At 40.9% G+C, this 12,128-nt stretch overlaps 1 protein-coding gene across 15 annotated transcripts in view; it reads right to left on the reverse strand.

Moving 5' to 3' along the window:
* svila (supervillin a) overlaps positions 1-12,128 on the reverse strand; it is a 68,232-nt gene that overhangs the window by 30,450 nt on the left and 25,654 nt on the right. For 13 of the 15 annotated variants that reach the window (XM_055037339.1, XM_055037340.1, XM_055037335.1 and 10 more), the window contains 7 exons: positions 7,898-7,961; positions 6,405-6,496; positions 5,748-5,811; positions 5,487-5,629; positions 4,695-5,412; positions 2,611-2,694; positions 346-1,209 (listed from right to left, as the gene is read on the reverse strand). In XM_055037339.1, coding sequence (XP_054893314.1) covers positions 346-1,209; positions 2,611-2,694; positions 4,695-5,412; positions 5,487-5,629; positions 5,748-5,811; positions 6,405-6,496; positions 7,898-7,961 — 2,029 coding nt within the window. The remainder of the gene's footprint in view (positions 1-345; positions 1,210-2,610; positions 2,695-4,694; positions 5,413-5,486; positions 5,630-5,747; positions 5,812-6,404; positions 6,497-7,897; positions 7,962-12,128) is intronic. The other 2 variants (XM_055037343.1, XM_055037348.1) reach the window with 2 other exon arrangements.

Here is a 12,128-nt window from a genome sequence, read left to right on the forward strand (position 1 = left end):
TGTCTCTTTAGACAGATCTTCATTTCAAGTCCAGCACAGAAGCAATGCCATGCAGAAAACTTAGCAGTGAAAGCATACGTAAACACTGGGCTGATGTAGAACTCGGCACAGTTGGGATTAAGGACGTAATCGTTCCACATGAAGCCTGGTGTTAGCTTAGTTAGTTGATTAACGTACGGTCTTAAGAGTTTAGTAACTCTGCAAGCTCTAAATATGCTTTTATGTCAACTTTACACATATTTTAGTAGCTTGTCAGTGTTAGTGGCCAGCTGATGTTAGTTAAAAAGCTTCCACAGCAGCCAGGCGGTAAGCAGCAATGATGCAACATTCAGCTTTTCCACCTACAGCTCGTTCCTGCGCCTGCTTGGAGGCGTGGTGGTGCTCTCCATGTACGAGTTCCTGAGCTTGGCCACAGACACCCGATGATCCTGTTGACTCTCTCTGGTCCCAACACCATCACAATCCTGGACTTCTCTGAAGTCTTGCATCTGAGTGGTCCTTTGACTTGAGCCAACATCTGACATCAAGGGGTTGACAGCAGTCCTGGAGGTGGGGGTGCTTTGGATTACATGGGGATGGATGTGGGTTGCCGTTGGTACTTTGTGAACATAGATGACATTTTCTTGCCCTCGAGGTCTCCACTCTGTTGCGTGTAGAGAGGTGCTGTGCTCAGATTTCTCTGTTCCGGCTCTGGCTGTTACTCCAGATCTTGGGTGCTCCTCCAGAGCAGCATCCCGAGCCTGGCTGAGGCTGTACATTCCCATTTCCTCCTCACTTTTTCCTCTCTGTGGGTCCTCCATACTTCTCTCCCTACGACGGATCTCTGAAGGCAAGACGGCTTTCCTACTCCTCAGGAGACCCTCCGTTTTCACCCCTTCTGCTTCCTCAGTCTCATCAGGAACGGTCCGCTTTTCTTGGTCCTGCTCAGCTCTGATCGTTGGACCAGAGGTCATAGAAAGGTAACTTGGGTAACCACCAATATCCTCTCCTCCTTTGTGACTAGATCTGCCGAAATGACCTTGGGGATCATGATAGGCCTGGAAGTAGGTCTGCTGGGGGCCTGCTGGATCTCCGTGGTAGCGGGTTGGAGCAGAAGTCTGGGGTCGGTGCTGAAGCTGTCTGTGGTATCCAGAGATGTCCATGAACTTCTCTGGCTCTGGATTTCTCTGGTAACCATCCTCTCTGGCAAGCCTCTCCCTAACTTTTATTCTTCAGGGAAACAAAGAGCTGGTTACCATTTGGGAAACATTGGTGGAAAAACAGCAGATCCAAACTCATAATGGAAAAACATTAAGTCAGCCTTGCTGAAAATCCAAAACCTGCATTGCCAGGTCAGGCTCATCAGTACATATATTATTATTCCCATTCCATTATTGTGCATCTCTTACAAAGTAAGTAACCAACAAACTACAACATAAGTACTTTGTTTCATCCTATATTGTGCATAACCAGAGAGGGTAAATGGCTTGAAAATAGGGGCACGCCAATAAATCAGCACAAATTTTCTTAATTTTGGGAGATTGGCTCTTGGCAGGAATCCGCATCAGTCACTTTTGCTCTGCTGTGAGAGAGGACTGACTGACAGACCCACAAACGAGGTGGTCAGTTGAGTTAATTGTCACCCCACTGCTGCCATCCTGTGGGCTAGCTTTGCTATTTTTAGTGACTTTTCAGGCAAACAAAATTAGACTTGCCAAGCTTAAAATTGCCAAGTATAATAATCTGTGATTTGCCAGGTAACTGCAATTGATGCACCGCAAACCTAAACAATGTTGAGGCTCTGCAAGGTGGACGATACAGAATCCACTGCAGTCAGAAAATACTGACAATGGATGTAAATCATGATTTCTTTTAATACATGAATGATAACGTAGCTTGCAAAAGTATTCTGACTCCTTGGGATTTTCAATTTTTTTCACAGTACAAACAATTTGAGAGTTTTACTGGAATTCTGCATGATAGATTTCAACCTTTCTATTGTAGCTCTGACTGTACGTTTACTGTTTTACAGTAGAAAGGTGAACCAAAGGTGAATTGATTCACCAATGTGAATCAATTCTCCAGTAATTTAAAGCATCCAAGAGGTTTTCTTCCACCCCTCACCACATGATGCTGCCACCACCATTTAAGAGGTTTCAACGTGTTAAACTTTGCCAACTTTATTCCAAATATGTCTCCTCTACAAATTAAGTGACTTTTGAAAATACTACTGTAAAGAACAAGTGTATATAAATACTTTTGCAAGGCACTGTATACAGTAGGATGCACACAAACTGTACAATCAACACATTTAAGAGCACAGGGTAAGTAACAATAGAAATCTTTCAGTCATTTATATTTTGTATAAATATTAACCAGACACTAAGCAAATGAAGCGTGAAGAAGATGGAGTTATGGTCCGATGGGCTTATGAAAGTGAAGATGATGATGTCAGGTCAACTAATTTCTCTTCTATTTAGGGAACTAAATGGAGTCCAAACTGAGTAAATGGTATGAAGGTCCCGGGTCCCTGGCAGGTTCAGAAGAGCTGCTCATGAAGGCTGGTGAGTCTGGGTTTTAGTCCGGCTCAATGAGAGGAGGGGGACACGCAGCCAGCTTTTGTGTGTGTACCTTGAAGGCCAGTTGATGGGGGAGAGGGTATCACCCTCGGCATCAGTCTGGAGGAACCAATCAGAGCTAAGGGTCGCTCCTGCACTGCTCCGTAGAAAACCCAGTGGGAAACACGAGTGAGTGACCAGGTATGTGGGGAACAGTGTGTAGTGGTCTACACACCACCACATTACACACACATGGAGTTTGACCACAGTAGGAATGAACCTGGTCTCATCAGAATAAAAAAAAAACAAAAAAAAACCTCTGCCTGGTTACAGAGTTCACCATTTCTGTGGTTTTAGAAGATACCTTAGCTACAGTGAAATCCCCAAATCTCTTATGTAAGGAGCTGTGGTCACCATGTTCACAATCCTTTCACATAAATTATAATTTTCTACAGACAGAGAGATAATTTTTCTTCCCATGATTAAACAAAGTCACGAACAGTAACGTCAGACACAGCTGAAGATAAATGGACTTCAGTTGAAGGAACTTAGGACTTAAGACCAAAAAGTCTAATTCAGATCAGATGAATATTCGATCCCGTTTAGAATGAATAGCAGGTGAGGAATTTTTGTACAGTCTGTGTATAACCCGAGCTTCCACTATACATATCTTGGTCACACCAGGGGAGAAATGGCTTGCCAAAGGCAAAAGAGAAATCCTACAACCACTTGTATCTGACACCACTCCATTTTTGTTTATATTTTGTGAAGAAGGAACTTGTGCTAAAAGTCTTTTTTAGAGGTTTCTGTGTTGTTTCACGCCTTAAAATCGGGCCTCTGACTCTTTGAGAAACTCCTGCTCTTTCTGAAACGGCGCCTTCAGGAAGTCATCACAGCGCTGTTACTCTATTAACCTTTTAATATTTTTTATGAGCATTTCACTGAGAAGTAGTATTTTACATAATGCTGCCTCTGACCAAACTGAAAAGCTACTTTCAGAAGGTCAAAATGGACTTTTGAGGTTCAGGTTCAAATCAAACATATCCTAAAATGTTTCTCCCCACATTAGCTTCACAGAGGTTTTCTTCTTCGTTTCTGTATCTTTTTGCTGGGCTGGTTTTGATCAATCCCTGCTGTGGGTCAGAGGTGTGACCATGGAGTCGCGCTGAGGCAGCTTATAACAAACACCCACCCCTGCACCATAGGAACTTGCTTCCCAGCCAAGTTTTGAAATCTGAGAGGAACACTGAGGACAGACCGAGAGGGTGAAGCGGACATGAGCACAGATAGATGAGCACTGACAGTCCGGTCATGTGAAGAATAGAGCAATGCATCTTTATAGGTTTGTTCATAGCTGCACATGGCAGGGTTATGGGCTGGTCAATTTTTGGGTTGGGTCAGGGAGCTCTTACAACACATCAGGAATATTTAGAGGTGCTCACAAATTCCTTCAACACTTACGTCTGTGCGTAAATCCAACTGGCTGAATTTTAGGATTTTTGAGGAAGCCGAACAATCATCTCTGAGTGCTAAGGAGATATTCCCCTGTTGAAATGAAAGCTTTGAACATGCGAGTCAGTTCTAAACAAAAACAAAATTCAAGGCACAAGTTCATTCTGGTCCCTCGAGCACCTCGGACCATTTGCCTGACACTGTAAAAATTACCTTTCCCCAACTCACTTAGCATGCTATAAAATAATTAAACACAACTTAAACATTTATGTCAGTAAAGTTGACATTTATGCTGTTCCAAAAGCAGAGATTAACTATCAGAGCAAAAGATGAATGCAAAACCAGAGGCTGGCATCATCCCAACAACTAAGAAAATTACTCTTGTGAAACAAACAACTTAGCCAGGAGTGGATCATTTGGGAATTTAAAGAACAAAACATGTTTGTAGATGAAATAAAACTGTAACATGCAAATATATTACATGGTGTATGTAGGTGTAGGTAGAGTATAGATGGAGTTGTCATGATAAACATTATCATGTAGTCACAGGAAGTAAAACTATTTAAGAATGCTACAACAGTGCTCTCCTTAAACCCTGTATAGGTGGGAATGAAGAACAAGAAATTCCTTACCGTTATCTACTTAAAGAAGCCCATCCTACTGAAAAATACAAGGAGTTTCCCGAAGAATATTAAGAGTACTCACCCCTGCCTGCTGAGGATGCTTTGTGCCTGCTGCTCAATGAACATATCCCCAGGAGATGAGGCATGTTTAGGTGAGGAAAGTGAGGAATGCCTGCTCATCTTTGGTGAGCTGGGTGGCAGCGACACCACAGTGTCTTTAGCAGGAACCCTGGCAGAGAACGATGGCGTTACATCCATGTACGAAGAGGTGGACTCAGGTGGAGCGGCTCGGCGTTGGTTCTCCAGGTTCATCAGCCGCTCCCGCTCAGAGAACGAGTCTACCCTGGTGTGAGCCACGTTGTAGACCGGGTCAGGTTGTCTCTGGGGTGTTGCATAGCTGCCTGGCTTCGGGCTACTGACCACAGCACCACTGTAGACGCTCAGGGTGGCATCCCTGCCTTCATCCTTTAAAAGTTCTCCTCTTTTGCGCCTCTCTGAGCCATCGGATTCTTTCCGGGTGCGGGTGTAGCGTGACGCATAATCCAGGTCAAGGTCCTGGTCCAAGGAGATGCCGTAGCGTTCGGCCAGTTGCCTGCGGCGCTCTGCCTTGTAGCGGGCGATGCGTGCAGCTTTGGACTCCTGCTCTGGGGCAGCAGTGGTAGGTAGTGAACTGTGAACCGGCTCGGTGTGCATGGAGGACTGAGTGTCAGGCCTGAACTGACCTCGAGACTCTCGATCGGGAAACTTCACAGGCAGGTCTGGGTTCTCAAAGCCTTCCATGCCGTACCGCTGAACTGTCACTTCACAGAGAACAGCACATAATGTTCTCTGTAGTCAATAATTCGTCTGTATAATGATTCATCTAAATACTCACCAGCATGAGACTCGCAGAGGTCAGACGCCCTGGTGTAACGTGGCGTGTCTTCTTCCAGAAGCCGATTGGCCACCAAGTTGGGCAGCAGGGACTGATGAACTTCCCCATCAATGCCCTCCAGTCTTCGAGCGATGCGCTCCTTTCTTCATAGTAATGGTAAGGAAAGAACCGTCAGCATCCAGACATGTCATCACTCAGTTCTGATTACATTCTGTTTTTAAAGACTCTTGCAGCCTGGTCAGAGTGGGTTTATGACCTTACCTGTTCATTTCCCAGTCACTTGTACTTGTGGTAATGCTTTCAAAACGTTTCCTTAACTCAGACACTTAAAAGAAGAGAGCATTAATTTTAGGAAATGAGAATCTTAAATGAAGCTGCTTTTCAATACTGAAACATGTACAGTGCTGTGAAAAATTGTTTTGCTTTGTTGTCAGAATTACGTTTCAAAAGATCAAAGATAACCTGAGTAAATACAAAAAAAGTTTTCAAATCCAAACTATTTGGAGACAAAAAATAAGCTATAAGCAACCCAATTTGACTATATTTGAAAATGTAATTACCCCCTGACCTAATAATATGAGATATTGTTTTCTAAGCTAAAATACAAGATATGCTCCTTTAATAGTTGGAAATAAAATCTCGTGAAGCGAGATATTACTTGACTTAGATATAAAGGGTTGAGATCTTGTATTAGTTTAAAGACTTTTATTTTAATGTAACAAAGGCTCTTAAGTGCAGTTTGATGAAAAGATTATCAGCCGACAACACTTGCACAAACGATTTAAAAAAATAGGCTCCACTTTGAAAGTGAATGGCATCTTTTTCAGGTACTTAGGCAAAACCCAATTTCATGTGTGGCTGCAATCCTACCCTCCTCCAATGAAGATGCATAGGATCAAATAACCCAATATTATTTACCTTTGGGAAGACTGGCAGGAAGACCAACATCTATGTCCTTGGTGCTTTTGGCCGGATCGTCTTTTTCCTCGTATGAAAATTCTTTCGGGAAGCTGAGGAGAAAAATAATCAACTCTTACTGAAATAGGAGTGAGTCATTTTTTTCCACCCCCTCGGTGGGGCTGTGAAGGCCAGGAAGAGTCAGTCAATTTTAGTTGTACACCCTGATCATTAAACCTTCAACCTCGCACTAATACAAGGAAACATTTCTTGTCACTTAAAACACAAAAAAGTCGTTTATTAGACAAAAGCACAAAATTGCAGCAGAGTTATAGCAGGCTTGGCAGAATGTGTCCAATAATAGGATTAGGAAAAAGAAAAGATCTTGTGGTTTTATTTATTATACCAAGAATGGTTGTGAACAGATACACATACTCGATAATTTTATATGAAGCCAGTGTTGAAATATTTCAAAATATGATTTTTTTGAAATAAAAAAATCATATTTTTTTATTATGAGCATAGGTATAGATACCTATATCTATGCTATGGTTCGCAAAGTTCAGGATTGGGTTGGTGTCGCCAAAGGGGCTCCATACAACTCCAGGAGGCACTCCAGAAAGCTTGGCTGTATGAATTAACATAACACTATGTTATGTTAAATTAAATCCCACAGCAAACAGGAAGCATTTCCTTAAACTGTTTCTGAGATCAAAGTCTAGGATTCAGCAATAGCTGCATTTCTATTGACCATGCAACTGTTCCATAATGGAATTACAAAAATAAACGTGCTTAACGGAAACATGGAAATTTTGAAAGAAACAAATTTTTTGATAAGTTTTGCTGCTACGTTGATGTGATCTTTCAGCTAGTTTATTTTGGAAAGCTGCAAAGGAAACACTTTTCATATCAAATGAATCATGCGTTCTACAAGCTAATGTTACTACTGGTAGGAAAAAACCCCCACAGAACACAGGAAATGGTAGGACGGCAATGGCATGGCATGTACTTTTTTAATGACTTCACACATGAACACACATTCATGTGTGATTTTAACTGCGTTTTTTTTTGTTTTTTTTAGCTTTTTTTTTTATTTGATGGAAATGCTACAATTGCAAAACTGTGTTTTTTCTCCTACATCAGCAGATCATCAACCAAGTTTTACAACCAGTGGTAATAGAAACACAGTTAATGATGGCCCTCTAAACCGGCGCCGAAAAATCATTTGGAACCACTAAGCAAACATGAGAACATTTTTGTAACTTAATGTTTTGAAGATATTTACAACCTTTCATCTAAAGAAGCTCAGGCACAGCTGGCTTATAGCAAAGCTAGAATTTGCCAAAGCAACTGTTTAAGTTTAAGAGAATATTGCAACACTCGAGTAAATAAATCCAGAGAGCTGTCGGCACGTCTGTTTAGCTTTCTATTGGTTTACACAAGAACTCTTGTCTTTAAAAGAGAGAGAGAAATTGAACATTAACTTCTCTAAAACTTGTTGCCCATCTTCTTACCTCAGCGCTCTCTTCTGGAGAAGCCTGGGATTACTGGCTTTAACAGGGGTCTCACTCCCGAGTCCTGTGGGCAGATGAAACAATTAAGCATGACTCTGTGTTCATTTATAGTTCCAGTCTGAATGGCAGAACCTTTCAGTCGAAGGTCTTCTTGAGCTGAAACACACCGACTGGAAATCTTAACATGATCCAAAGAGTTGGTAAGTGGCATTTTGGCAAACAAGCCACAGTAACTAACCAAAAAGTGTCCCGTTAGTTTTTCACCATGCATCTGCACACAAACCACTGAAGCATGTACACATCACACTGACATTGCAAAGACAAACTCTAATGTATTCTATTGAAATTTTACATTGCAGGATATGACTTAAAAATGATCCCAAAGTAGATTATTAAATTCCGCAACATTTGAGAGGGAAATGACTAATGATTTTCACCCGTCTTCCCATCCCCCCCAAAAAATGTTCTCCTCTGTCAACTCCTTAGTGTAATTACATCTACAGATTCTTACTAGTTTTGCACTGAAATGTTTGTAGAACAGCTCCATGATACTGGATGGAGAGTGTTTGATTCATTTACGTTTTTAACTGAACTTGTTTTAGCCACTCTTCCATTGCAAACCGTTCAACGAGCGCCCAATGAGCATCCTGTCAACAGATTCTTCCATCCGTTTTTTCGATATTTGAAGTTCCATCAGACAAATCATGAATCTTATCAATGGCTTGTCACTTCAAATTGTAGGCCATGTCACAAGTTTTTAAGTTGGAAAATGATTATAATGTATGTTGGACTATCATAAGAGTTCCCAAAATATATTTGTGGGTGGAAAAGTTGAAGAGTTTTGAATATTTTGTAAGGGCTTTAGATCAACTGTCTCCATTTAATCAATCCCAAGTGGCCCGTATGACCGTTTCCCTGAATAAAGTGACTCACATAAAGTTGTGTTGTAGTGGTTATAAAGATAATAAAGTTGCTCAACCCCATAACATCTTCTCTCTAGTGGCACTGCCTTTTCCCTCCTCTCCAGATCAGTAAGTTTTTGTTACAGACACTCAGGTTAGTGCTTTAAACCCAGCTTACTAAAGCAAAACAACATTTGGGGAAAAAATAAGAAGAGTAATTTAGAGAGGGTCTTATGTCAGGATGTATTAGGGTGTAGCTGAGTATTGTTTCAGCTGGGAGGAATACTGCTTAGAAAAACAAAACTTGCTCCCTGTGGATCCTGACTGATAATCCTGGTTATCTGAGCTGGCTTTTTTTGTTGTTTGTTTTGGTTTCTTTGTTGACAAGATTAGGTCAAAAAAATTCCAATGGAAGTTTCAAATACTTGGGTAAGTCATACACACCCAGTTTCTTCATTAAGTGTAGTCACTAAAATGTCTGCATTGCATGGAGAATGTTAAAGTCAAAGTAAGCAACAGAGCTATGCAGTTGTAGCAAGCAGCTACTTTTCATAAATGCTAGCTTTCAATAGTCATTTATTTTTTCTAAGTTTTATTTAAACGTTATTTAATCAGGTGAGTCCTCAAGAACAAATTCTTGTTTACGATAAAAACCTGCAGGGAGGGAAGGTAATGTACACAGGCGGGTATAATTAAAGTATGTTGTAAAGTCCTAAAAAAGAAAGAAAAAAAAAGCAAGACAAAAACTGAATATAACAGTCAGTGTAGGTCTACGTACGGCTTCAGGTAAATGAGGATGTAGGTCATTTATGGACTCCTGGTGTAGAGTCAGATGAGGTTTTCTGGTTTATATCAGCTTCTCTGCTGCATGGTTTGACTTTGGGGTAAATTTGTAGGGACATAAACACCTTTAAAGATCTGCACCCATCAGGTTTCACAACTCTGTGACTTGCAGCTTATTTTTATGCCTCACAATGAACTCAAACATCCCAGAGGAAGTTCACTCACCAATACTACACCACCGTAAAGGTACAAACATTCCCATAACGGCTTTGAACTGTAAGATGAACTAAGGAACCTTATGTGTGAATGTCTGACATTCACACATAAGGTATTAATGTTTATTCAGATTTTTTTGTGTGAATTTTTTGTTTAGTTTCATACTACTAATAAATTGTCAGCACAATCAGACTCCTTTGTGAACGAACAGTTTACAACCTGAAGAATGTAGATGTTACAGGCAGCGAGAGAGAGAGAGAGTTGGATATAACAACACGATCAGACTGCAGGTGCTTTTCAAACCATCTGATTTAGCACCACATATGGGAAGAGTACAGATCTGAGTTTGTTTTTTTTTGAGGGGTGGGGGATTGAAGTGGGTTCAGACTAGAGGATGGAATAAAAAATGTTGTTGCATTTCAGTCACAGAATGCAGCTAAAGGAGAACCTAAAACATTTGCAGTATCTTATTTATATTGATTAATTAAATGGCAAGAGTTTAAAGTCTCACCCTCTTTATTCTACAATCCCACCGGCATGCTCTGAAAGCTCACATGACCTCTAGTGATCTCAACTTGTATGATGGAGAAGGACGAAGTTAAGTGATGTGTAAACAATAGGTTACAGAATCTGTTGTGGAACTATGATCTGAACTAAACACAGTTCTAAAGAATTTCTAATTGTTGAAGAATTGTTTCAGTCCAGGTTGGAAGTCTGTTTTACCACTTGATATAACAGATTTCTCTAACAAATATCACAAAGAAGTTGCACCAACAATTTAAAATAGCAGATGTCAACACATACTTCCGCCAAGGTTAAAGGTTAATGAGTGTTGTAAAGGCAGAACCACCAGGTTCTGAGCAAGAGTCCGAGTTCACAGGATTACATTTTATTCAAAGAATTACAGTGAGCTGAACCGGAAACATGCCGCTAAGTCAACTGGTGTTCACGCCAAAGTGTAAAGTCTTGTCCTAAAAACAGCCACAAACTTTACAGTTGCTCACCAACTCTAACGGTCCAGAAATTTCTGAATAAACCATCCACACACAGTATGAAAGCTTTCATGAAGGCAAAAAAAGTTTTAAAAAATCTAAAATGGGATACAGTGACATCAAATGTTAGCTTTAACAAAGATATGAACAAGCCAACTGTGTGTCCATGTATAAAATTAGCTTGGCCACATGGCTCACTCTTAATGAAAAACAGACACTACTTTGACATGATGTTACCTCAAAGCCTTAAAACAAGCCTGAGGTCACCCAAGTATACCCTCATCCAGCCTATGTGCTCCACACTAAAGCTTCTAACTGTGGACCACCTGCTGTGGATTCCCCTCCAGATAAGCACAGAGCAGGCAGAACAACACTCAGCTCCCCACTCAGAAAATATTCCAGCGAATGGGGGGAAAGAGGCATTCAGATACTGGAACAGAGCAGTGTTTGGTCAGATGTCTAACATAACCAAACACTCACCAGAAATGGCAGCTGACAGAGTATATAATTCCACAGATTTGACAAGTGATAAACTAGACAACATTTTTCACTCCCATCAGTTTGAGCCTTAAAGCAGAAGGTAGCGGGTCATCCTAAGGGAAATAGGGCTAAGCCTCGCCTGCTACTCAGAGACTCCCAAGTCAATATAACCCCAGATTAATCCTCAACACTAAAATCCTTAAATACTGCTGTTGATCAGGTCAATGAATAACACCGCAGTAAGAGTTAGGGCCAACGGACTGACAGAGGAAATACTTCTCAAAGAACGTTTTTAACCGTTTCTGGCTGGAGGAGTAGCTCTGCTGAGGGAGCTAAACACGGTGAGATGCAGCAACAGCAGGAGAGCTACCAAACATGCCTCAGCAATCTTGATCTACTTTAACATTTTGTCATTCTCAGTCTACAGTGTCATGCTTTGAGGAAAAAATGAATACAAGCCAGTCCAAAATTTTACAAAAGAGAACCTTCCAAATGACAAGCAGCACTAGTGGAACATAGATTTATTTTAGTACCAGTTGAAAAATCTCAGCTTACATCACATCAAAAATACTATTATGTGATATTTGGTCAAATTTTTAACATTTGACCAAAACACTGACATTAGCGAGCCAAACTCCTATTTGTCTATAGTGATGTTTTCATCCAAATGACATGGGAATTATCAGCAAATTAGATACGCTTCCATCATCCACTGGTTGGAAGTGAATCAACAAGGCTACACAAAATAAGAAAGGTCAAAAACTAACATGGACCACACATCTCTGAAAAATGGAGTTCTAACCTCTCAGAAGGAGGTTTTTAGCCTGCTTCTGGTAAGGCACAGGGCCAAGCGATTTC

The sequence above is a fragment of the Poeciliopsis prolifica genome, unplaced genomic scaffold (assembly GCF_027474105.1).
Source record: "Poeciliopsis prolifica strain line A6 unplaced genomic scaffold, Auburn_PproV2 SCAFFOLD012, whole genome shotgun sequence".
NCBI lineage: Eukaryota > Metazoa > Chordata > Actinopteri > Cyprinodontiformes > Poeciliidae > Poeciliopsis > Poeciliopsis prolifica.